The sequence below is a fragment of the Chanodichthys erythropterus genome, chromosome 14 (genome assembly GCF_024489055.1).
Source record: "Chanodichthys erythropterus isolate Z2021 chromosome 14, ASM2448905v1, whole genome shotgun sequence".
Taxonomy (NCBI): domain Eukaryota; kingdom Metazoa; phylum Chordata; class Actinopteri; order Cypriniformes; family Xenocyprididae; genus Chanodichthys; species Chanodichthys erythropterus.
In genome coordinates this window covers 13,286,017-13,313,576 of record NC_090234.1, presented here as the reverse complement: position 1 = coordinate 13,313,576, position 27,560 = coordinate 13,286,017, and the positions used below count along the sequence as shown (strand labels likewise).

The window sequence follows — 27,560 nt, the reverse complement described above, 5'->3', positions numbered from 1 at the left end:
GTTACTTTCGGTTTCCAGAAGGATCCAGCGTGAAAGAATCAAAGAATCGTGAATATGGAGACGTCGCGACAGACAATCTGAAGAACCTCCATGTTTGTAGTCAACATTTCAAACTGCCTGACAACGAACACTGACTGTTCTGTCAGCAAAACGTCATCGCATACAGGTAGGAAAGCTGTTGCCATAGTTTTTCTCTTTTTTTTACCATAATGCTGTTTAAAAGGTAGGCAAATTACGATACAAAAAACAGTGCTGTTGATCCTCCTGTCTTTGGCAGGAATACAAGAATGCGGAAGTATAATCTTTACACGAAAGCAACATACAGCAAAATTTTGTGACATAAATATGAATTTCTCGGTCACACGGAGAATGAGAAAACATTAATTTACATATAGTATAACAATACAAAACAGGTTTAAAGCTGAAGTGTCATTTCTGTACAAATGAAATTACAAAAACATTCATTCAAAATCTGCTGCTCAGTTAAACTAATAGGTATATCTGGTTTTATATTTAATATTTACTTCCCTTGAGATTTTAAAGGAAACCTATTATACCTTTTCACAAGATGTAATATCAGTCTCTGGTGTCTCCAGAATGTGTCTGTGAAGTTTCAGCTCAAAATCCCCCACAGATCATTTATTATAGCTTGTCAAATTTGCCCCTATTTGGGTGTGACACTGTTTTTGTGTGTGTCCCTTTAAATGCAAATAAGCTGCTCCCGCCCCCTTTCAAGAAGAGGGCGGAGCTTTAACAGCTCAACAACAACAAAGCTGGAGAATCTCACGCAGCCAAAATGAGGAAAGTGTTCAGCCTTACATTGTTCAAACCGGAGTCGACACTGATGGAGAGACTCAGGAAGAAGTTACAACTTTTAGACGTTTCTGAATGGTTAGTGGATAAATTGATGTAGTTGCTGTGGAGTTGATTCAACTCATCCTCTAGCATGTGCCGTCATGTTCATCTTTTGTGCAAATCCAGTGTTGAATTGACCCTCGTTTGTGAACATTAGAACTGGTACAAGTACAAAATGACGGCACCGTGGGTGGAAACGTGCAGATTAAGGGGGGCAGTAATATTGTAATCCCCTTCCCAGTAGGGGAGTGAAATCTGCGCAGCTTGTTTTTTCACATGCTTGCAGAGAAAGGCTTACCAAAACAAAGTAACTGGGTTGTCCTTTTTCACATTTTTTTCGGTTGGTAGATGCACCAATTATAGTACTTAAACACAGAAAAAGTCAGATTTTCACAATATATGTCCCCTTTAAATTTCAATAAATTATAAACACATTCACATGTTAATGGTTCTCTGATGCAACATGCAGGTAAACAATACAATATTTTAAATATTTAATAATATTATTAATTTATTAAGTGTTTTATTTGGATTTTTACTAATTATTTTGACATTTTTATGATTTAATAAAACACTACAGCATCCTACAGAGCTGTTTCTTAATATATATTTGCTAAAATGAGTATCTTTATTTTATAAAATTTAAAAGTCTTTATATTATAAAGACTTTATTATCTTGTTTGCTAGATTCATGTTGACGTATCTCTGTTCAATTCACAGTTTATATTAAGTTTATATTAAATACATTATTAAAAAAAAAGAAGGTGAATGATATTAAATATGGTAAAAAGATTAAGCCTTTCAGGCTTATAAATATTAATATTAATACAGTAAATTAGTGTTATGGTTGTCAAGAAATGCAGCAAGTATCTATATGCATTTTACAAATCTTCAAACGCACTTATCAGGTTTATAATGAGTTAAAATGTTATTAACTTATTTTTACTATTAGCTATATTGAAAATTATTATATGACTGCAAAGTGGCACAATATTCTAGAGAGCTGCTTAATATTAGTTTACAGAATTAAAAAAAAAATGCAAAAAATGATGTTCAGTAAATGTATCTTGATTTAAGAATGTTTAGATATTTGTACTGGAAAACAAGACAGAAGAACATAATTTTTTGCAGTGTTATTCTAAATGTTTTGGTTTACATGTTATAAACGGACTTCATGGAGGTGTTTATCTTTTCGAGTTCTGGGTGATCCTGTTGTTTTGTTGGATCTCCATCTGCTGAAACGTCAACGAATAAGCAGCTTCTTGCGTTCCGAGTAATAAATGTTGGGGTCTGAATTAAAAGCACTTCTCTGCGTCCATTCAATCTGGACGTGTATAATCTGTATAATCTGATTACGTCTCTCTGTAAAGCCCTGCGCCCAGTGTTTCACACACAGAACGGAGCAAACGCTGCTGAACATGGCCACTACAGATGAGGAGCTGTACCCGGGAAAGATCCTGGAGTACATGGAGGGATTCCTGGTGTCAAAGGTTAGGGATGGTGTCAACATTTACATTCATGCATTTAGCAGACGCTTCTGTCCAAAATGACTTTTATTGTCTTAGTGAGTTTGTACAACAGTACTAAAAAGTTTGGAATAATGAAGATTTTTTAATGTTTTTGAAAGATGTCTCTGCTGCTCACCAAGGCTGCATTTATTTGATGTAAATACAGTAAAAATTGTGAAATATTTTTACTGTTTAAATCAGCTGTTTTCTATGTGAATATATAGTAAAATATAATTTATTCCTGTGATCAAAGCTGAATTTCAGTGTCTTCAGTGTCACATGATCCTTCAGAAATCATTCTAATATGATGATTTGATGCTCAAGAAACGTTCAACATTAAGATTATTTTTCTGACCCCATTGGCAGATATTTGCCAATAACTCAATAAATAAGACTTAATATCTTCAGTCATTTTGCTTCTCCAGTAAATGTATCTTGATGTAAGAATGTTTACATGTTTGTACTGGAAAACAAGATAAAAATACTGAGGAAGAACATCATTTTCGTTATCAGACTCTGTTCACTGCGTGTGAGCTGGGAGTGTTTGAGCTGCTGAATGAGTCGTGGATGTCTGCGTCACAGCTGGCTCAGGCTCTGAACACCAGTGAGGACGGCACTGAACGCCTGCTGTCTGCATGCGTCGGCCTGGAGCTTCTGAACGCACACACAAACCCTGACGGAGCAGGTACCACAAACACGCCGTTCACTGATCAACACCGTATTATAGTAGCTGAATCTGCAGTTAAAGGTGCTTCGGACTGCAAGAAAGCTTGAAAAAAGAAACCTCTTCAAGCTGATCATCATGTGAAATCTGAAAATATATTACATTTCTGATGTCCAAACTCAAAGCATTTCAACCATTGACTGCAAATGTTTTTCCTCTGTACATTTTTGTCTTGTTTTCCAGCACAAATATCTAAATATTCTTAAATCAAGATACATTTACTGGAGAAGCAAAATGAGTCTTGTTTTATGAAAAAATGATCAAAATTAAGTGATTTTCTGCTTAAAACAAGAACAAATATCTGCCAGTGGGGTCAGAAAAATAAACTTAATTCAAAGGGAAAACAAGATTATTTTTCTGACTCCATTGGCAGATTTTTTTAAAGTACAAATTAATACAAATGCCCAAGAAATTCATGTTATACTTGTATATGTTCTTATATAAATGCATATTATTATCACAAGAGAAAGACAGCTGTTTTCATGAATATGAGCACGATTTTTAACGTGATATTGATTTTATGCAAATGTTCAATAAACAAATTAATATTAAGTGACTTACACTTGAGAAACAAGTTTTTGATATTTCAGCAACAAAAATAGAAAATTTATTAGCAGAACTGTTGTGTTTCATTACTAAATGAATCCTCTGCTTTGAATTAATCAGTTGAGTAAATGATTCAATGACTCACGCATTAAGTGATTTGCCACCAGCTACTGGTGGTTTTAGTTTCAAATTTAAAAGTATTTTTTTTTTTTTTTTTATATATATACAGTTCTTGATTTAAGAATGTTTTGATATTTGTAGTGGAAAACAAGACAAACATACTGAGAAAGAACATCATTTTTTGCAGTGTGAAAAATGGTAGGTAGTTCTTGATGCCTAATGCATGAAGTAATGTTAAAAAGCTCAACCTCATTGTACAGTGACATTCATTTATTTTACTTAAAAATCCTTTTAGGAGACAGAAAATAATTCAGTAACTTACTGTCAACATGATTCTGTTATAATTTAAATGTAATCAGTTACATTTACAGTAAAGTACAAGTACAAAACATCTTAAATTTGAACCTTTTATATTTTATGCACTGTGAGTAATTGTTTTTTCCACATCTTTACTAGTTCTCTACAGTAACACAGAAATGTCCACCGTGTTTCTGACCAAGTCCAGCCCAAAGTCTCTGTATCACTCGATTGAGTACAGCTCCAGAACCATCTACCTGTGCTGGCATTACCTCACCGACGCCGTCCGGTGAGAAACTCATTCAGCGTCTACTGTATCCTATCTGCAGCACATTTTTAAGGCCTCTAAATGATCATAACTAAAATATTAGAACATAACCTGTTGCACACACTCTAGATAATGGTGAAAGTGTCTGTATAAAGGTGGTTGATGGAGAAATTTATGTCATCAGCTGAAAAGGAAATTCTTCATTTTGATGAATGATTATGAATGCAGAATAACATCACTGATGAATCGTTCACAATAAGAGCAGGAACATAAATTAGAGACTCAGCAGAGTCAGTGTTGATGTCACTTTGAGGTGTGAGAAACTGCATCTGTGTACAAACTCCTGGATCCGTTTGACAACCTTCTTCTTCTTTGTTGTGATGTTTCCACCGCAGAGACGGGAAGAACCAGTATGAGAAGGCTTTTGGGGTCAACTCCAAAGACCTGTTTGAAGCCCTTTACAGGTGAGAGCAGTGTGTGTGTTTGTATGTGTGCGTGTGTGTGGAGGCTTCAATGTCATTCCCTCACTGACAGTGGTAAATTATTCCATACTTTAGGGCCAGCAACTGCAAAGGCCCTATATCTCCTATGCTTCAACCTTGCTCTAGGTTCAGCCTGGAGCATGTAGTCTGTGACCTAAGGGACCTCGATGGGACATATGGTTGGTCAGAAAGGTAGATCAGGGCTAGACCATTTCTGAATTTATAAACAAACACTAAAGCTTCAAAATCAATTCTAAAATGCATTGAAAGCCAGTGAAGGGAGGCCAGTGTAGGAGAAATCTGATCATGCTTGCGTATTCCTTTTAATAGTCTAGCTGCGGCATTCTGCACCAACTGCAGGCTTGAGAAAGATGCCTGGCTGATACCAGCATAGAGGGAATTACAATAGTCCAATCGAGAAGAGATGAAGATGTGTATAACACTTTCAAAGTCTTTAAATTAAAAAAAAAAAGGTTTGACTATGGATAAAAGCCTTAACTGATAAAAACTGGCTTTAACCACGTAATTTAGTTTAAAATCACTGTCCATGATTACTCCCAGATTTTTAACAGAGGATTTAATGTAGGGAAGCAAGGAACCCAATTCTATGTTGAGGGCCACATTTTGGGCCAAATATCACAATTTCAGTTTTACTCTCCTTAAAATAATGACCATCCAAGCTTTAATGCCCTTGAGGCAGTCCAATCATTTTAAAGAGCTGGTATATTTTTGTTTCAATGGCAGATAAAGTTGTGTGTCGTCTGCATAACAATGAAATAAAATGCCATGCTTTCTTAGAATTGATCCTAATGGGAGTATGTACAACCAAAACGGCATCGAACCTAGAATAGACCCCTAAGGGACTCCACAAGGAAGGGGTGACAATGGGGACACAAAGTCAAGTCATCTTCATTTATATAGCACTTTTCACAATACACATTGTTTCAAAACAGCTTCACAGTGACAATAGGAAAATTATTATTGAGCTAAAGTTGGTTTTTGATTGAATGTAAAAAAACTGTTAATTATTACTTTAGGGGCCGCTTGAATGACACCTTTCCTACTGAAAACCGAATACCTTTAATGCATTCTCACTGTTCATTTATGTGTTTAGTCTATAGGTTTGCGTGTTTGATCTATGCAAACTGGAATAATTTGACATTTTATCTATACATAGGGAAAGGAAAGGGAAGGAGGCCTTCACAGGGGATAGTTTAGTTGACACTTCGGGGCTGCGTTATCGTCATGTCTAGATGCAGGTCCTTCATCTCATCTGGATACGGCCTGGATCTGGCAGGCTGCGGCAAACCTCGGGATAAACGGAGACAGACTAATATTAATGTAGACGCCATTCTTCTTATGATGTAACGAGTACATCAGGTGTAATGGGAAGTGTTCCCTGTTCCAGCTGACCTAATCTATGCAGCCTAACAATTTACATGAATTTAATTATTGAAGTAGATAATGGTTTATGTGTACTCAAGTTTAAACAGATGCCTTTATTCTAGGTATTATCAACTGTCCTGAATGCCAAAATGAGCCTACTAAGGGTGTCGAAATGAGCCGAACAATCAAATCAAGTGAGAAAATGGCCTCAAAGGCCTTAAGTGGATGTTCTTTAGCTGATGTCTGTGTTTCAGGTCTGATGAGGAGATGGTGAAGTTCATGCAGCTGATGAACTCTATCTGGAACATCTGCGGCCGTGATGTCGTCACCGCTTTCAATCTGTCACCGTTCAAATGCATCTGTGATCTCGGAGGTAAGACACTTCTTACATGAGCCCGCTTCACTGATGATCTGGAGACGGTGCACAAAAAAATCACGTCATCATCGGCACACCATCTACTATGTTTAAATGAAATAGACATTTGCAAACCAGACACACTGACCCCAAGTTTTATACATGCAAACCTTTTAGTAAACTAGAGCCTAAGAGACGACACTGTAACTCAGGGATCTGTATCACAGGCTCTTTCAGACAGTTTTGAGGATAAAAATAGCAAAGAATCCACAAGATGGAGCTGTGGAGTTGCTAGCAGTACGTCTTGCACTGAGCCGCCTAAAAAGTCTCTATAGGGCAAACACATATTGGTCCATACTGACAGCACTGTGACTGTTGCGTACATCAACCGGAAAGGTGGTCTACACTCCCGTCACATGTTGCAACTCACACGCTATCTCCTCCTCTGGAGTCGGAAGCATCTGAGGGCACTTTGTGCAATTCACATCCCCGGTGTGCTCAACCATGTGGCTGACAAGCTCTCATGAGGTGCACTCCCGGGAGAATGGAGACTCCATCCCCAGGTAGTCCAGCTGCTTTGGAGACATCTCGGAGCTGCTCAAATAGACCTGTTTGGCTCTCCAGAAACCTTTCACTGCCAGTTGTTTTACTCCCTGACTAAGGGAACACTGCGCAAATATGCGTTCCCCCCAGTGAGCCTACTCACACAGACACTGTGCAAAGTCAGGGAGGATGAGGAGCAGGTCTTGCTAGTTGAACCCTATTGCCCCAACCGGACCTTGTTCACATAACTGACAGCCCCTCCCTGGTGGATTCCTCTGAGGAAAGATCTACTTTCTCAGAGATGGGGCACGCTATGGCACCTGTGTCCAGACATCTGGAAACTCCATGTCTGGTCCCTGGACGGTAGGTAGCAGACACCATCACTTTGGCACGAGCACCATCTATGAGACATAACCTGTTAACCTGTTCATTGAGTGGTGCTCTTTCACTGAGAAGATCCTCGAAAGTGCTCAGTCAGAGCCATGATTTCCTTCCTGCAGCATGGTTTGGAGAGCTGTATCGCTTCACCCTCAAGGTATATGCTGCTCTCAATTTTTTAGAAATAACGACCCCATAGGAGGCAAGTCAGTAGGAAAGCACAACTTGTTCGTTAGGTTCCTTAGGGGGGCGAGAAGGTTAAATCCTCCTCAGCTTCCCTTCATACCCTCCTGGGATTTGGCTCTGGTGCTTAGAGCACTTCAGAATGTCCATTTGAGCCATTGCAGTCAGTAGATCTAAAGATTCTGTCTATGAAAACTTTGCTACTGGTTGCATTGGCCTCCATCAAGAGGGTAGGGGACCTGCAGGTATTTTCAGTTGTTTTCGGTTTAATCGTGCCTAGAGTTTGGGCTGGCTGACTCCAGTGTAACCCTGGGACCCTGGCCTGGCTCCCTTCAGGGACCAGGTGGTGAATGCTGAGGCAGACTCAGCCCTAGCTTTTGCTCTGTGTTGCATCCTCCTGGGCGCTGGCATGTGGCACCTACAGATATTTGTAGAGATGTGGGTTGGGAGACACCTAACACTTACGCTAGAGTCTAAAGTGGAGCGTCCGGCACCAGGCCTTCACTTGCTGTATGTTTGAAGACCGATGTTAGGCTGGGTGTCCATATGTAGTGACCCTGAGTAGATCTCATATGTGTATTCTTCCACAGTATAGCTCCTAATCGGAAGCCTGTGTCTTTCCCTTGGCAGAGTCTGCTCTGCCATCTCTGCCAGGTGTAGCCTCCCCCCTAACTGGGCAAGAGCCCCAGAGACTTCCATATACAGTACAGCCCTAGGGGGTTAGTCCATATGTGTAAACTGCACTTAGATTATCCCTGTGATAGGATGTGGTTTCTGCAGCATTCCTCTTCATATGGAAAGTGTATGCTTTCCAGTGTTATCCAAGTCTCACTGAGTGGGTTAGGCAGGAACAGTAGTGATCAACCTTCCCTGTGCCCTGTCCCATCTTCTGGCCAAAGGCATGGAGGGATCAGGAGGCTTATGCAGGGCACTGGAAGGGGCAGTATCAGTGGTGCTTTGGTAGGGATTGCTGGGTTTGCTAAGGCTGCTGGGTCACTGACTCAGCTCCTCAACGAAAACCTGAATATGCATTGCACCTGCTGCCTATTTTTACCAACACTGCTGTGCATGGCAGCCAGATGGAAATATCACATGCCAATGTGCATTGGTTAGTTATTATTTAGGATAAAAGGTTTCTCCTTAAGAACCTCTACACCATCTTGTCCTGAAGCATGCTTGTGACGCTTTCCAAGCGGTAGCCGGAGGGTCCAGATGGTTGCAGGTGACATAACTCAAGTATATTAATGTGTGGCCCAAGGTGTTGAACCTCACGTAACGTTTGTTCCTCGCTCTCTTCCCATCAGGCTGTAGCGGTGCGTTGGCCAAACAGTGTGTATCGGCCTACCCCGAATCAACCGTGACCATCTTTGACCTTCCGAAGGTTGTGAAAACATCCCGGCAGCACTTTGGGTCAGATCAAGACGAGCGGATCTCCTTCTGTGAAGGTACGTGTGTGTGTGTGTGTGTGGGTGGGTGTATGTGTGTGAGAGAAGCATTGGCTGCTCTCTGTGAGGTTAATGTCATAGCACTTAAGATATTAAGTCTTGTTTTCTGAAAATTAATCAAAATTAAGTGAATTTATGCTTAAAACAAGAACAAATATCTGAAAAATAAACTTATTTCAAAGGGAAAACAAGATAATTTTTCTGAGCCCATTGGCAGACAGTTGTTCTTGTTTTAAGCATAAACTCACATCAATTTTTCAGTAAACAAGATTTAATATCTTCATTCATTTTGCTTCTCCAGTAAATGTATCCTGATTTAGAAATGTTTAGATATTTGTGCTGGAAAACATGAAGACTGATTACTGCAAAATGTATGTTCATATGCAATTTTGAGGGACTTTATTTAATTAAATACATACACCTCTTTAGCTTTTTTTTGTCATAGGTTACCCGACTCCTGCATTAGTTGGTAGTATGTTCTTTAAACAATAAAGCTCTTTCTGATACATTTTTTGTGTGTCTCTCTGACAGGTGACTTCTTTAAGGACGCTCTCCCGCAGGCGGATCTCTACATTCTGGCCCGGATTCTGCATGACTGGACTGACCAGCGGAGTGTGGAGCTGCTGGTCAAGATTTACCAGTCCTGTAGACAAGGTACACACACAGACTCACACACAGCCTCTTTAATCTCAGAATAACAGTAGAGAGAAGTGAAAATCAGTGAAAATCCCCTTCAGTATAGACCTGTATAGAAAACTGCCCAACATGAGCTCTGATTTTTAAAATGTCTCTTCTGCTCACCAAGGCAGCATTTATTTGATCAAAAATATCTTCATGTGCAGGTGGAGGCGTGTTGCTGGTCGAATCTCTTCTTCATGAAGATAACAGCGGTCCATTGACGGCGCAGCTTTACTCACTTAACATGCTGGTGCAGACTGAGGGACGTGAGCGCAAGGGTTCAGACTACAGACGCCTGCTCACTGCTGCCGGATTCACTCATGTCCAGATACACACCACCGGCAAGATCTATGACGCCATCCTGGCCTGCAAATAAATCATGCTCTTCCTCAGTATTCCAGTACAAATATCTAAACATTCTTAAATCAAGATGCAGTTACTGGAGAAGAAAAATGACTGAAGATATTAAGTCTTATGTACACCATCTGTTTTCAGACTGCTCAGCTGAAACGTGCTTGTTTAACAGATCAGTGACATCATGCCTATGTTAATATTTACCGTGTTTTACCTGTGTTCAGGTAAGAGGGCTTGGATTGAAGTTTTACTGTTTTGGTTTACTCTTATAGTGTCAAATCATCAGCAACACTGTAAAAAATGAGTTTTCCAAATTGAAAATAAAACAGATTATTGTAGTACGATTTACATGAAAAGTTTTTGTACTTAAAAATTTAATTTGTTTCAATGTGTAACTTGCTGTTGTATATAGCTTTGGTTATTTTTTTACTGATACCTCTCAAGCACTGTACATAAACATCACTTTACACCTTACATCACCGAGTATTGCCACAATTTTCGCGACAGCGAAGATTCGGTCCACACCCATGGCTAGGTAGGCTTCCAGCGCTTGCCCAGACAGCAGTGGAACCAATTGATAACTCCGCTCTTCCTCTGAACACCTCTGGTTCTGGTGAGTTCTCAACGTCCTCCCCCTGCTGGAAGACTGGCAACCTCGGCTCCGTTTATGGTGTCGGCTGGCAGTTGTACCCCATGTCGGTTGTTGAGTCTTAGTCTCTCTGGTTAGCTGTGCTTCTACGCTGAGCTGGCGTTGGAAGCTCCATCCGTGGACTCTCTGCCTCACTCAATACCTCAGCTGGCCGGACAGCTTGCAGAATCGACTCTCGCAGACTCTGTAGCTCCATTACATAGCGTTGCTCTCTCTGCTCTTGTGCGCTCAGGAAGTCATGCATCACGGCAAACATCCCACCACTAGACGTTGCAGCAGGAGAGATGGGTCCTTGAGGTGACGTGGACTTGGGATGAACTGGTGGGGATTCTCCTCTCTCTCCATAGACTCAGCATTGGCCTAGGCCACATCCGACTCAGCGATAGCGTTGGTCTGAGACTGAAGCCCCACCCTAGGTTTCCTGCCTTTCGGTGCAGTCTTGCGAGCAGCCATCCCACTTCTGACACCAAATGTGAGACAACAGTTCTTCACAGGCCCGCTGTCAGGCGCAAAAAATAACATCGCCGTGATGTAAGGTGTAAAGTGACGTTTACTTACAGGCTCAAAAGGTGAAACAGTCCCAGTAGACAAATAACCAAAGCTATATACAAAAGTAACAAAGAAAATAAATAAATATATACACAAACTTAATGTAGTAAGTACTATTGGTGAGAATAGCCAGGCAGGCGTTCTTTGTTTCTTTGGCTGTTTTTCCCTACCTGTTTACTGTTAATTCTTTTGTTAATATTTTGTCTAATTTTGTTTGCAATATTATTTATAACTTGTTTATTCTTCTTTCTATTATAATTAAACGAGGGCGATTTATTGTCCTGAAAATTAACAACCGGTGTCTGTGGCTCTTGCATGTGTGCGGCCCATGTCCTTATTGGAGTTATTATTTTGAACGAGCTGTTAACTCGGACATGGGCCATAACAGCCATTCTTTCCTAGCAAGTAATGGGTTTATTGGGCTATATTAGCTTAAAAAGACCCTCCAAAATAGGCCACCCTGTTACACCGCTACCCTTTTATGCTGAAAGCCCCTGACACACCAAGCCGGCCATTGACCAACATCAGACTATTGTTGAGTGTCAACCAGCCCAGTTTTGGCAGTGTGTTCAGATCTATCGGCACCATTTGGACCGCTTTGTTTTTTTTGTTTGTTTTGAATAGAGAAATTGCTCTGATTGGCTTTTCAGCTTACTGAACGAGTCAGTGGATAAGAGCAAAGTGAGGTTTTACGTCATCTTATTAATAATATTTTCATAACAACATGAGTCAACTGCAATGATGAAAGTGAGAAACATGACTGATATTTAAAATGGTTCGCAAGCGCTGCTTTCTTTATAGTTTAGTTAGTAGTTCACCATGAAGAAAAAGCTGCCAGCTCAGGGTGCCATTTTATAACAGTGATGAAAACTGTCATGTCATGAATACAGGCTGAATTTACACTGCAAGTCTTAATGCACAGATCCGATCTTTTGACCATATCTGATTTTTTGGCCAGTGTGTTTACATTGACTTTAGATGCGACTGTTATCCGATATCTGTGTTTGCATTACTTCCTGCCCCTAAATGATTGTCATTGATAGTTTTTCCTGCACATAGTAGATCCTCAGGTTTTACATGGTGCTATTAAAATTATTTATATATTTCACTGAGTGGCCAGGATTAGCCTACCTGTCAGAATGGATAAGTTAACAGCTGTCAGTGTCATGGATGTATTGCAGCACGAATTCTGACTGAATGTATATAGACCGGAAAATAAAGGTAATTTGCGTTTTATATTTTATCAGTTTTATAATTTTTTTTAATGAATTCAAGGGAGCAAGGGAGAGCTCGAGAGAGAGAGAGAGTAGCTTCAGTGAAGCTTTTGGATTATACGAAAAACAACAACACAACGGTCTCTTTTAAATTAACTGGGCAAAGGTTAAAATTCAGCTGCTGAATGTGTGTGTGTTCGCAATTTCTTTCTAGAAAAATAGATAACGTTAGACATAAAGTTCTCACCTGAAGCTGCAGATTTTTAGTGCAAGTGCATACAAGCACATCTGCTTCATAATACAACATTAAAGCTACCTTTTAGTGAGCAAAAGTGCCGCCCTCGCCTTGTGATGGCTTGGAAATGTAAATGGGAATCGGATATGCGTGTTTAGACGTAGGTCGCATGTCCAGAGATCGGATGTGTATTGGATTTAAAACCACATTTGGAAGTGGCTCAGATTGGGATGCAGAAAAATCGGATCTCATGTGGATTTTTGTGTTTACACGTGTGCAACTAATTCCGATCTGTGTCAGTGTAAACACAGCCACAGTTGAGTGTAACAACGCCCTTCAGCTGTGTTCCTGCAGGGGGCGCTCAACATAATAAATGGGTAACACTTTAGATTACAGCCCGGAAAGTACTGCGTAATTACAACAAATTTACAGCATAACTTTCAATAATTATAGTGTAACTATACAGTAAGTACGTGTAAGTATAGGGGAACAATATGTGAAGTATTAGGAATAAAGGGGTAACAACCAGGAAAAATAACAAATTATTCATACTTTCAATATTTTATAACTAAGGGGTACGTATGACATAACTAAGGGGTAAATATGACATTACGGGCCGTAAATTAAAGTGGTGCTTGTTACCCTCTTATTTCATGTAGTTACAGGGTAAGTAATTAATATAAATAAATAAATAAATAAAAACGCAAACAGTCATATCACTTGGAAAACTTTATTTGAAAAACAACTTATTTCAAAACAGATTTAAAGTTACAACACTTCTTATTTGTTTCTCTTGCTTAGCTTCTTCCTCCTCTTGTTCCTCTTTTTCTTTCTTTCCACTGATGAATCTTAAGAGGGAATCCCATTTGCTATTCTGTATTTAAAAAATACAGAACACCCGGAAATGTGCTCACCGTTTACTCATCTTTTACCCTCATGCCATCTGAGATGTATACGACTTTCCTTCTTAAGATGAACACAAAAAGGATTTTAGAAAAAAAATAAATCATCTGGGAACGCTTTAATGCAAGCTCACGTGTTCCTAAAAGTCGAAGCATCAAACAGCACAAACAGCAATAACTACAGTAATCCATATGACCCTAATGGATGAATCGATGTCTTCTGAAGTGAAACGATACGTATTTGTAAGAAAAATACCAAATATTTGAATATTTTTAAAACTTTCGACTTCTGCGCGTGCATACGAGGGTTGAGAGTTCATGCTTGACGTAAATTGAAGTGTGACGTAGGTGTGCCGAGAAACTCACGCAGATGTTGGATGCCGTCAGTTTTTTTTATTATTATTATTATTTTAGTAATGCTCACAACAAAATACACAGAATAACAGATAATGAGAATGAGAAACAAACAAGACAGAATAACAGAGACGGCAGTTCTCGCGCGAGTTTCACATGAATCTCCCGCGAGAACGTCATGAAAGCTTCATGCTGCTTCATCGAACCGCATCGAACGCGAAGTCGACTCTCATGCAGGCGCTGGTGACAGTTGGTCAGAAACGAAAAGATGAATAGCCTAAACCATGAGAAAATTTCGGGGTGTACTGTATTTTCTTATAATACAGAATAGCAACGGGATTCCTTCTTAAGATTCATCAGCTGAGAAACAAGAGGAGGTGGAAAACAAGCGAGAAACAAAAACAACCAAAAAACGGACAAAACTTGTTACTTTCTGTCAGGACTTTAGAGTTTGAAATGAAAAGTTGATTTAAAAAAAATGAATAATAAGTGTTGTAGACCTGTTTTTAATAAAGTTGTTTTTAAATAAAGGTTTCGGAGTCAGTGATATCAGATTGTTTGAATTTTATTAATTACTTACACTGTAACTACATGAAATAAGAGGGTAACAAGCTCCACTTTAATTTACGGCCCGTAATGTCATACTTACCCCTTAGTTATATGTCATAGGTATCCCTTAGATATAAAATATTTACAGTATAAATAATTTGTTCTTTTCCTGGTTGGTTCCCCTTTATTCCTAATACTTCACATATTGTTCCCCTATACTTACACGTACTTACTGTATAGTTACACTATAATTATTGAAAGTTATGCTGTAAATTCGTTGTAATTACGCAGTACTTTCCGGGCTGTAATCTAAAGCGTTACCTAAACAATAAAGCCTTTTGAATTGCATTTTTAAAAAATATACCACTGAAAGAAAGAGAACAATCCATAAACAATCCTCATTATTTATAAAACACACTTGAAGAATCTTTAAAGTTCAGCGTTCTGCTTTAGATTTCAATACTTCCTGAAAAAGATGAACACATAAAGCCACAAATAAGTGAATCTCATAAGGTATATATGTAAAATCAGTTTGTGAGAAATGACACCATTAGGTTTCTGATGTGTTAATATGAGCTTGATGTTGTTCAGCTCTTCTGGATCTGATGTCATAAACCAGAAGAATGACAGTAGCCACGCCCACCAGAGCAGAGAGGACCAATCGGATCACAGCTTCAGTAGGACCACAACAGTGGACAGAGTCTGAGGAATAAAAACATCAAAGTGAGATCAGCTCAGACAATGAACACTAATATCAGGAATATCTGAAGGACAGGAGAAATGATCTCTACTCACCATAGACAGAAACTCTGAAAGCTTTAGATGATCGTTTTGCTCCGTTTATCATCATCACATAATCTCCAGCATGTTCAGTTGTGAAGTTTGTGATGGTCAGAGATCCAGTTTGATTATCCATCTTCAGTCTGTCTCTGAATCTCCCATCGAAAACATCATATACAGTGATGTTGTTGACCCGTTTTTTGATTTCTGCTATTAAAGTGTTTCCAAACCTCCACTGAATCACATCATCATCCTTCATTTCAGTAAGATCAGAGTTTAGAGTGACTGAATCTCCCTCCTTCACTGATATTTCAACTGTATCACCAAACAGAGAGAAAACAGAAATAGAGTGCATCACAGATTAACATGTATTAATAAAAATCATAATGTTATTTAAGTAAATAGTATTAAACTTATTTCCTTATAAAACAACAGAACAAAAGGAGCAAAATTGTGTATGGATTTAAATTTTAACTGGTGATAAAATATAAAACAGGAGAAACAAATAAACTCACCAAAGACAAGGAGAACGAAAAACTTTCTCACACTTTTGGTCTGTAGTTCATAATCTCCAGTATGTTCAGTTGTGATGTTCGTGATGGTCAGAGATCCAGTTTGATTGTCCAGCTTCAGTCTGTCTCTGAATCTCCCATCAAGAACATCATCATATACAGTGATTCTGTCGACACGTTTATTGATTTCAGCTATTAAAGTGTTTCCAAACCTCCACTGAATCACATCATCATCCTTCATTTCAGTCAGATCAGAGTTTAGAGTGACTGAATCTCCCTCCTTAACTGATATTGTAACTGTATTACCAAACAGAAAAACAAAAACAAACAGGGTGCTTCACAGATTAATATTTATAAATAACTATTATTTTTATGAAAGTAAATTGTATTAAACTTATTTCCTTATAAAACAACAGAACAGAACGAAAGAAACAAAATTGTGTATGGATTAAAATTTTAACTGGTGATAAAAAATAAAACAGGTGAAACAAATATTAAACTCACCAAAGACATTGAGAATGAAAATCTTCCACTCTCTGTTGATCTCTAGTTTATAATCTCCAGTATGTTCAGTTGTGATGTCTGTGATGGTCAGAGATCCAGTTTGATTGTCCAGCTTCAGTCTGTCTCTGAATCTCCCATCAAGAACATCATCATATACAGTGATTCTGTCGACACGTTTATTGATTTCAGCTATTAAAGTGATTTCAGTCGAAAACCACCACTGAATCACATCATCATCCTTCATTTCAGTAAGATCAGAGTTTAGAGTGACTGAATCTCCCTTCTTCACTGACTCATACTTCACTTTATCACCAAACGCATCTGAAGAACAGAGTTTTCATAGATTAAAGTTTTAAAATTACTTTATGTTGGTTTGATGAAGCTTCACTAAACACTTCTAATCATTTAAATGTGAAGTGAATAATATTCTGCAGCAGTACAAAGATAAAAGATGATACATTAAAAGAGAAATAAACTCATATAGAACAATAACTAATTAAAAAGACAGTTTTACTTTAATGTTTAACATCACACTAAAACTAATGTGGTTGAGTATCTGAGCTTCATATTTATATTATTTTATTTAATCAATCAATAATAATTCCAATCTGAATTACTGACAGTAAAATCACAGTTCAATTATTTCTATATGAGAATAACACTGAACATTAATCTTCTCTGACTAATCTAACCAGTCATTTATTACATGGTACCAGAACATAAACAACTGAATCCATTAAAACATGTTTAAAACTCACCATCCAGACGCCAGAAACACAAACAGAACAAAACAATCCAAAACATCTTCAGCGGTTTCAGGCCACAAATATGAAAAGAGAAACTCTTCAAAACTGCTTCAGTAATAAAGTGACAGATGCACTGATGAGAAACTGCTCTGTAGTAATCTATTTCACCTCCCCCCAAACACTCCCCAACCTTACCACATCACATGAGAAAAACAAAACAACAACAACAACAAAAAAAAAACTTTTTGTGCAATTCTGAGAGTGCTCCACACAGGTGAGTGGGCCTGTACAAAACACCTGTAGTAACACACTCTCCTCTGTGCACTAGACACTTTTTAGACACACATAAATCATACAAAAGTCTCTATTACATGTTTGTTTACATGCTCAAACCAAAAAATAATTTTGCACTGTTCCCCAGCCAGCTGCTTGCTTAACTTACAATGTTTCTCTTTGCACATGTACAGTATTTATGCAAAAGCAATTGTATATGTATTTATAGTCGGACTCTCTCAGTAGGTTAGTTGTTTATAGGTTTATACTGTCTGTAGCACCGTGGTCCTGTGAGGCACGACATTTCGTTCCAATGTATGTCACCACATGTAGCGAAATGACAATAACGCTCAACTTGGCTTCACCAGTAAAATGAAGTGAAACTCCACCGTCAGCTAAAATCTTTAAGTGTTAATGTATTGGACCATCTAACACTTTAATTCAACCTCTGAACTCTGTCACTTTGAGCTCATGTGGGCCTCAACTTCCAGTAGATGACATTATTTTCAACAGAAATAAACTGACCCATAACATGATAAAAATGTCTTAACAAGATGAAGCAGCAGTTTCTTCTTGTCAACTTTTATCTTGTTGCTTCATCAAGATGGAGCAACAGTTTCATCTTGTCATGAGATCCTGTGAGTGTTTGGCTCTGATATCTCCTGTAACTGTCTTCAGGTCATTTGTAACTCTGGACCACAAAACCAGTCGCACAGGTATATTTTTTAGCAATAGCCAACAATACATTGTATGGGTCAAAATGATCGATTTTTCATTTATGCCAAAAATAATTAGGATTTTAAGTAAAGATCATGTTCCATGAAGATATTTCCTACCGTAAAAAAAAAAAAAAAAAAAAAAAATTAGTAATATTAGTAATATGAGTTGCTAAGGACTTAATTTTGACAACTTTAAAGGCGATTTTCTCAATTATTTTTTTTTTTGCACCCTCACATTACAATTTTTCAAATAGTTGTATCTCGGCCAAATATTGTCCTATCCCAAATCATACATCAATGGAAAGACCTGGAAGTCAGCTGATGTGAGCTTGACTGACGTGACCTGCCAGAACTGGTGCTACGCTTGATTTCTGTCAGGACCACTATCATCAAATATGATTGATAACTGCATACAGTTTGTATTGGCGGTGCGGTTCTGTTCTGGGCAAGAACTCCCTGCGCATTGATGCAGCCTAGCATGGATAAGAGCAAGAAGAGCAGCAATAACCCCCAAAACAAATCCATATGTTGAAATTGGTAATGTTACCAATACCTGAAAAGCTTAAGCCAAAACGTTGCCAACAATACCGGAAAGCCTAAACAATGAGCATGTTGTTCTTACCAAGATGTCCTAAACGGGTATGTTGCCAATAACCGCATAAGGTACAGCAACAAACATTTTGCCGGCAGTCGTTCTGTAAGCAAACATCAGAGCCTTGAATTGGATGCGAGCAGCTACTGGCAGCCAGTGCAGACTGATGAAGAGAGGAGTGACGTGCGCTCTCTTCGGTTCGTTGAAGACCAGTCTTGCTGCAGCATTCTGGATCAGTTGTAGAGGCTTGACAGTGCATGCTGGAAGGCCAGCCAAGAGAGCATTACAGTAGTCCAGTCTGGATATAACAAGAGCTTGGACAAGAATTTGTGTGGAATGCTCCGACAGGAAGGGTCTAATCTTCCTGATGTTGTACAAGGCAAATCTGCAGGACCGGGTCGTTGCTGCAACATGATCTGTGAAGGTTAGACCATCATCCATCACCACTCCAAGGTTTCTGGCTGTCCTGGAAGGAGTGATGGTTGAAGACCCAAGTTGAACTGAAAGGTTGTGATGAAGTGTTGGGTTTGCACCGACCACAAGCAGTTCCGTTTTTGCAAGGTTGAGTTGGAGGTGGTGGTCCTTCATCCAGGCAGAAATGGCCGTCAGGCAGGCTGTGATGCGACCAGCAACCGTCGGATCATCTGGTTGGAATGAGAGGTAGAGTTGTGTGTCATCAGCATAACAGTGATGGGAGAAACCATGATCCTGAATGACCGATCCTAGTGATGACGTGTATCAAAATGCTGTTAGAGCCGCTAGATCTTCGTATTTTTCGCGAATTATATCACATAATGCAAATAATCCGAAGGTATTATTTTCGACTATAGATAAAGTATTGAGTCCGTCTATCAATTATTTTCCTTCCTCGTCCAAGGATCTGTGTGATAGTTTTTTAAAATATTTTAGTGATAAGGTTGTTCTTATTCGGTCGCATATTGTGCCTGTAGGCAATGTAGTAGTCGATATAATTAATCCTTCTCATTGTTTAAGTAAATTTGCATCTATTACATTAGCTCAGTTGGAAAAGATAATAATGCATTTAAAGCCGACTACCTCACATTATGACGTTCTCCCGTCGCGATTGTTTAAAGAGGTTGTAGATACTATTGGTCCTAATATACTATTGATTATCAATAGTAGTTTATATCATGGAATTGTACCTTCAAGGTTTAAGCATGCGATTATTGAGCCGGTTTTAAAAAAACATAATTTGGATTCGCATGAGTTAAAAAATTTTAGACCTATTTCGAAATTGACTTTTATGAATAAGATTTTAGAGAGAGTTGTCCATAATCAACTTACAGATTTCTTGATTGAAAATAATTTAATGGATATCTTTCAGTCTGGATTTAGGACCAAACACAGCACAGAATCAGCATTATTGAAGGTTACGAATGATATTTTGTTAAGTATTGACTCTGGGAAAAGTGTTGCCTTAATGATGTTAGATTTAAGTGCAGCCTTTGATACTTTAGATCATGCTATTTTAATAGACCGCCTTAGAGATTATGTAGGAATTAATGGTGTAGCCCTAAAGTGGTTTTCCTCTTATTTGCATGACAGGACATGCTCTGTTAAAATTGGAAATTATGTCTCTGCATCCGCTGCTATTTCTTGGGGGGTTCCTCAGGGATCAATTCTTGGTCCGACTCTGTTCTCTCTGTATATGTTACCCCTGCGGTCTATTTTTAAGCAGCATAATATTAACTATCATTTGTATGCTGATGATTTACAATTATACCTTCCATTGGAGTGTGATGGTTATGCATCTTTTACTAATTTTTATAAGTGCTTGACTGAGGTAAAGGGATGGCTAGCAAATAATTTTTTACAATTAAATGAGGATAAGACTGAGTTTATTATTTTTGGGAACAAGGAGCTTGGGAATTTTCCGGCTGGAAATAATATACTACTGTCCAACAATATGCAAAGTTATGTAAAGAATCTTGGAATATTTTTCGATTCTGACTTACGCTTTGATCGTCAAGTCAACAGCGTTGTGAAATCATCTTTTTTTCAGTTAAGAAAATTGGTTAAATTGAAACCAATTCTTTCGTACAAGGACTTGGAGATTGTTGTGCATGCCTTTGTTTTAACCCGGCTGGACTATTGTAATGCTCTTTATCTGGGCATAAGTGAATCACTGGTTGCTCGTCTTCAGTGTGTCCAGAATGCTGCAGCGAGATTTTTAACAAATACCAGAAAATGGGATCACATAACACCTTTATTGATATCCCTTCACTGGCTACCTGTTAAATACAGAATACAATATAAGGTGTTGATGTTTGTTTTTAAAGCACTACATGAGCAAGCTCCTGAGTACATAAAAGATATGTTAATTCCTTATCAGCCTCAACGTCACCTTCGCTCCTCTCGGAATATGCTCCTAACCGTCCCACGGTCTCGCTTGAGGCGTAGTGGAGACCGCGCTTTTTCTGTTGCGGCTCCTGCACTTTGGAATGTGTTGCCTCTATCCCTAAAAACCTCATCAGGCATTGATATTTTTAAAAAGGATTTGAAGACTTATTTATTCAATCAAGCTTTTGGCGTTTGATTAGGTCTGAGAACTGTGAGTGATTTGTTGTTGATTTCCTGGTGTCTTGTTTTAATGTATTTAATGTTTGTATGTATTTTAGTGTTATTGATTAGCTTAACCATGGACAGCACTTTGGTCCATTTTAATGGTTTTGAAAGTGCTTTATAAATAAAAGTTGAGTTGAGTTGAGTTGAGTAGATGGAGAAGAGAAGTGGACCAAGCACAGAGCCCTGAGGTACCCCAGTAGCAAGATGATGTGACTTGGACACCTCACCTCTCCAAGATACCCTGAAGGACCTACCTGAGAGGTAAGACTCGAACCACTGGAGCGCGGTTCCCGTGATGCCCTTCGACATGAGTGTAGACAGGAGGATCTGGTGGTTCACTGTGTCAAAGGCAGCAGACAGGTCCAGCAAGATGAGTACTGATGATTTTGAAGTTGCTCATGCCAGTCTCAGGGCTTCAGTGACTGAGAGCAGGGCAGTCTCAGTAGAGTGGCCACTCTTGAAACCAGACTGGTGGTTGTCAAGGAGGTTGTTCTATGTGAGATAAGTAGACAGTTGGTTGAATACAACTCTCTCAAGTGTCTTAGCAATGAAAGGAAGAAGGGATACTGGTCTGTAGTTTTCTAAAAGAGCTGGATTCAGAGTGGGTTTCTTAAGCAGTGGGGTAATCCTAGCCTGCTTAAAAGCTGTGGGAAATGTTCCAGTGTAAAGGGAGGAATTGATAATGTGAGTGAGTGCAGGTAGAATTGAGGAGGAGATGGCCTGAAGAAGAGGAGTGGGGATAGGGTCTAGCGGACAGGTAGTAGGGTGATTGGAAAGAATGAGTTTGGAAACATCTGCCTCAGAAAGCATGGAGAAGGAGGGGAGAATTTGTGTGTTTTCAATTAAGATGTTCTTGTCAGTGTGTGGTGTGGAGAATTGGCCGCTGATGGTTGTTATTTTATGTGTGAAGAAAGTGGCAAAGTCATCAGCTGTAAGAACTGATGTGGGAGGGAGGGGAGGAGGGCAAAGAAGAGAAGAGAAGGTTTTGAAAAGTGTTCGGGAGTCGTTTGAGTTGTTAATTTTAGTGTGATAGTAGGAGGTTTTAGCATTGGAGACATTAGTAGAGAAAGAAGAAAGGAGTGACTGATATAAGCTAAGGTCAGTAGGATTTTTAGATTTGCGCCACTTCCTCTCTGCAGCCCTGAGTCTAGACCGACGCTCACGGAGAACATCAGAGAGCCAGGGGGCAGAGGGGGTGGCGCGGGCTGGTCTGGTTAAAAGGGGGCAGAAATCATCTAAGCAAGATGATAGAGTGGTGCAGAGAGTGTCAGTAGCAGTGTTAGTGTCCATTGATGAGAACTGGTTAGCGGGAGGAAGTGTGGATGAGACCGAAGAGGATAGATGAGATGGTGAATAAATTGCCTTAAACAAAAACATTGTGAAGCCTAAATTGATCATAAGTCCATTGGTGTCAATGGTTTTACAATCAACATAGGCTCACAATGCTTTTGGGAAATGCAACCCAGAGCACTACCACAGTGATTACTTTCTTATTAAAGTCATTTGTAAGTTTGTTATCAGGTCCTCAGCCCAAGCACAAGTGCAACAATTCACCACAATGGTAACCCTAAAACTATTAATTAACAGAAACTTTTAAATACCAACATAATAGAACAGTAAACATTAAAAAGACTTTCCATTTTCTCAAACTGTTTAAAATAACACTTTATTTCAAGATTTACTCTCCTAGTTACTCTCAAGTTAAGTCAAAGAGTAATCGTTTCAAGTCAATTTAACATGAATCAATCACATTTAAACCATAAACCTGATACAATGGTGTTGAATCAAAATAAATAGTTTAAATAAACTGAACGGCATCAAAACATCTTTTTTCTGAGTGTAGGCCACACTGAAATGTGCAGTTTTATCACACAGCACAATGCCACAGATGTTGCAAGTTTTGAGGAAGCGTGCAATTGGCATGCTGACTGCAGGAATGTGCACCAGAGCTGTTGCCCGTGAATTGAATGTTCATTTCTCCACCATAAGCCGTCTCCAAAGGTGTTTTAGAGATTTTGGCAGTACATACACGCCAGCTCAGGACCTCCACATCCAGCATCTTCACCTCCAAGATTGTTTGAGACCAGCCACCTGGACAACTGCTGCAACAATCGGTTTGTATAACCAAAGGAATTTCTGCACAAACTGTCAGAAACATTGATTATTGATGGCATTTTGAATGCACAGAGCAGGCATGAAAACGGGTCAGGGGTGAAAAAGGTGAGAAGGATATTACCCCTCTAGGGGGGTCCGGGCGCATGCTCCCCTGGAAGAAAAATTTAAATATTCCACATTTTAAAGCATCAATCTGATGCATTTTGAGATGCTTTTTTGCCAATCTGGGGAGAGCTGGAGAAACTTAACTTCAGCCATGAGTCAAAAATTATTATGGCCTCCTTACTAAGTATTATGCAAGCCATTGCATGCCAGCCTGTCACTGGGTCTAACATTTACAGTATATTTGGGGGAAGAACCTAACGCTATGATTGGTCGAACTCTTCTTCTTTTGCTGTTGCTTGATTTGTGGACGTGCACAGAGGCGTCACCAAGTTTTTGCGTAGTTTAGAGTGACAAATCGTACCAGCATACTTTGAAGTCAAAATGCGTATCCGCTACGTGAATTGCGTACAGGTTGGCAGGTCTGCTTATTGATATGGTGGACCACTTACCTTCTGCCTTGTCAGTCCCCTCACCTCAAAATCTAACTCCTCAAAAACAGTAGCATTAGCTAATAATTTTCCACCAGAGCTTTAGCTAGCTGGCTAACATTGTGTTCTCTCCTGCTGTGTTCAGTGACTCAGTTCATCAAGCTGTAGCTAACGTTAGCTAAGTCTATGTCAACAGAGTTCCTGGGTAACTTATATACCAGAAAATATTAAAATTATTGAAACCATTCAGGGCTCAAGGCTAAGGATTTTTTCTGCTGGCCCAGTTGGGCCAGTGGTTCAAATTTTTACTTGACCCGCCGAAATTTTCCAGGCCCCACAACAAAAAAATTAATAAAAGTAAAAGACAAGAAAATGGGCCTATAAAATAAGCATAGTTATTGTTTTCATTGTTTTTGATAAATTTAACCTCAATACATAAGGTTATGACACCAAAAGCTACTAGATTTATTTTAAATATTACACTCAAAAAAATGATTCTAGCTGCTTGTTCAGTTTATTTAAATAAAATAAGCTGAACCAACACAAATCTTTAGTTTTTTACTTAATTGGCATTCACACTCAATTGTATTATGTTAAATGAAATTAAATTTGCAAAATGTTAGGTCAACCTAAACCATTTGTGTTGGGACTACATGAATCATTTATGTTGCATTGATTGAACCTGGGCAGTGGATTTCTAGTTCCCAGCATGCTTTGCATAGGGAAAGATTGGGACAGTAAATGTTGAACTTAAGTGCTGTTTAATGTGTTTTTTAGTAAAGGGAAATACCTTTTAAAGTTTGAAGTTCAGTTATATTTGACATTTAAAAGAGTTTATGTTATGTCGATTTTTTGAGGTTACCATTATGCTGAAGTGTAGACCTTGTGGTTAGGCTCTAGGTGGCTATGTAAAACAAATTTATATTGTTTTCAACGAGCATTAACTGTGCTCAAGCCAGTAATGAGAAGTTCTTTATCTGATCATTACTTGCATGCTATAAATGTTACTTAGCATATGAATAAGTGTTATTTTAGTTTAGTTTTTATAGAAATATAAATAAATTACTTGGAGGGCCAGCACAAATTTTACACAGTCTACATATGGTCATCAGCTTTTCCCCTCTCAATGGTAATGAAACATGTATGTCTGTGTACAACAGCTACTCAAAACCTAAGCACAAGCGCACATCTTCACCATGATGGTAACAAAAAAAAAAAAAAAAAAAAAAGCACTGGTTGGATCAACAAGAATGAATTATGTTCAGGAAACATGCACAGAATACGTCAAATGAAACTGGTGTGATCTCATTCAATTAGGATGAATTTCACTCATTAGTACAATTAACCTAGCTTAAGTTCAAATAAATCAGTTCAACTGTGTGGAAATAGGTGTCATAATTGAATTAAGTTAGACCAACAAGTTATTTTTTTGAGTGTAGACAAATAAACAGTAAGTAGTAAAATAGTCACAAATAATCAAATTACGAGTAATAGCACAAATAAATACAACAGAACAAACATATAAATTAAATGGTGCTTTTCAAGTTTTTTATGTAGGTTTAAACATAAGATTTTCAGATACATAAATTGTAATTAATGTATAAAGTTAGAATAGATAACTTTATTAAAGTTAATCAAGAGCAGTTACAGATGCATAAAAAATGTTTTTAATGTTCAAAATATAAAACGTTAAATACTGTTATTTGAAATTTTTAAAAATGAAGACACTTTAAATGTGAAATTTAACCCGCCAGTAGGTGGCAGCGAATCACTGTTAATGAGCGAATCATTGAGATTCAACTGATTCATTCAAACGGCTGATTCATTCAGGAAGTGTTGCTCAAAGACGCAAAACAATTCTGTGGACTTTGGAACTATTTTCGTTGGTGAAATACAGCGAAACAGACGATTTGGTGTCTAAAATGTAAGTCACTTGATATTATGTTCTTGTTCATTAAACTGTATGCTGAATAAATCCAATATCACATTTGTAATCATGCTAATATTTGGAGAAAAACGGAGCTCTTTGTGTAATATTGATTAACTTTATCAAATTATATATGAAATATATACAGGGGCATTTTTTGCCCCTTATCTTGAATTTTGGGGGCATTTTAATAGACTAAATCACGCAGTGAAAGCGTACACTTTAATGTAAGCACACACTACTCTAACCGTAGGTAACAATAACTATGCTGTGTCTAGTAACGTTAGACTGTTTTTGTAAAGTGAGGGACATACTCGATAATTTCAGATCGTTAAATCAACAATTAGCCTACGATATTATAGACGATATATAACGCACACCCTACAGCACTGGCCCGATCGGGCAAGTGACCGGTGCGTCTACTGTCCCGCGCGTCGTTCACACTGGCCCCGGGCCATCGGGCAGTCCTTATTGTCGAGCCCTGCTATCACTCACCAAATACAGTCAGGTAAATCGCCGAGGCCAGGCGTGCTTTCAGCTTCTGATGGTGGTCTGCACTGGTGATGCAAGGCCCTTTGCGTTAATATTTCCATGCCCTTCTTGCACGCGCATCTGTTCAAAGTTCACTGAATATGATTATTTAATACATGATTCACGTAGGTCACCTATTTTGGTTACAAAACGGCGAATTTCGCCAAAAGGTGATGGATTTTCATGCCTGACAGAGATACCGTGACGAGATCCTGAGGCCCATTGATGTGCCGTTCATCCACAACCATCACCTCATGTTGCAGCATGATAATGCACGGCCCCATGTTGCAAGGATCTGCACAGTTCCTGGAAGCTGAAAACATCCCAGTTCTCGCATGGCCAGCATACTCACCGGACATGTCACCCATTGAGCATGTTTGGGATGCTCTGGATCGGCGTATATGACAGCGTGTTCCAGTTCCTGCCAATATCCAGCAACTTCACACAGCCACTGAAGAGTGGACCAACTTTCCACAGGCCACAATCAACAACCTGATCAACTCTATGCGATGGAGATGTGTTGCACTGCGTGAGGCAAATGGTGGTCACACCCGATACTGACTGGTTTTCAGGACCCCCCCCCAATACAGTAAAACTGCACATTTTACATTTATAATTTTGTTCAGTGTAGTTGTAGTCAGGGAAGCATACACCCGTTGCCTAATACATGAGCTAGTGTTTATTATTGGGGGATGCTCACACCCCTAGTGGCAGTCTGGTTATGGAAGCATGTACCCTTTGCCTAATACATAAACAAATACACTATATTTTTATTTTTTTAAATGTATTTATTTATTACTGGGGGAAGCTTACACCTCTAGCGGCAGCAAATCTGATACAATATTTTTTGTAGAAAATGACCGATCGATTCGCTAGATAAGACCCTTATTCCTCATCTGGTATCGTTTAAAGCCCTTGAAGCTGCACTGAAACTGCAGTTTGGACCTTCAATCTGTTGGTAGCCATTGAAATCCACTATATGGAGAAAAATCCTGGAATGTTTTCCTCAAAAACCTTCATTTCTTTTCGACTGACGAAAGAAAGACATAAACATCTTGGATGACATGGGGGTGAGTAAATTGATCAGGAAAAGTGTATTTAAAAGCGGACTAATCCTTTAAGGTTGAACTACTGTAGTCACATGAACTGTTTTAAATATGTCTTTAGT

The 27,560-nt window shown here is 38.8% G+C and overlaps 2 protein-coding genes across 2 annotated transcripts in view; one reads left to right on the top strand and one right to left on the bottom strand.

The window, feature by feature from the left end:
* The first annotated feature begins 2,273 nt into the window (after nucleotides 1–2,273).
* On the top strand, nucleotides 2,274–10,144 carry asmt (acetylserotonin O-methyltransferase). Its single transcript, XM_067409944.1, has 8 exons — nucleotides 2,274–2,345; nucleotides 2,877–3,048; nucleotides 4,210–4,339; nucleotides 4,714–4,782; nucleotides 6,441–6,559; nucleotides 8,950–9,090; nucleotides 9,622–9,744; nucleotides 9,933–10,144. Exons 1-8 carry the CDS (start codon nucleotides 2,274–2,276, stop codon nucleotides 10,142–10,144), a joined length of 1,038 nt encoding a protein of 345 aa, XP_067266045.1.
* A 4,733-nt stretch (nucleotides 10,145–14,877) lies between these two features.
* The window catches only part of LOC137036213 (uncharacterized), a 67,164-nt gene continuing 54,481 nt past the window's right edge, over nucleotides 14,878–27,560 (bottom strand). The window contains exons 11-15 of the mRNA XM_067410248.1: nucleotides 18,884–18,892; nucleotides 16,371–16,590; nucleotides 15,870–16,163; nucleotides 15,370–15,669; nucleotides 14,878–15,276 (exon numbers count right to left, since the gene is read on the bottom strand). Of these exons, the coding sequence (XP_067266349.1) occupies nucleotides 15,125–15,276; nucleotides 15,370–15,669; nucleotides 15,870–16,163; nucleotides 16,371–16,590; nucleotides 18,884–18,892 (975 nt within the window). The 3' untranslated portion in view covers nucleotides 14,878–15,124. The remainder of the gene's footprint in view (nucleotides 15,277–15,369; nucleotides 15,670–15,869; nucleotides 16,164–16,370; nucleotides 16,591–18,883; nucleotides 18,893–27,560) is intronic.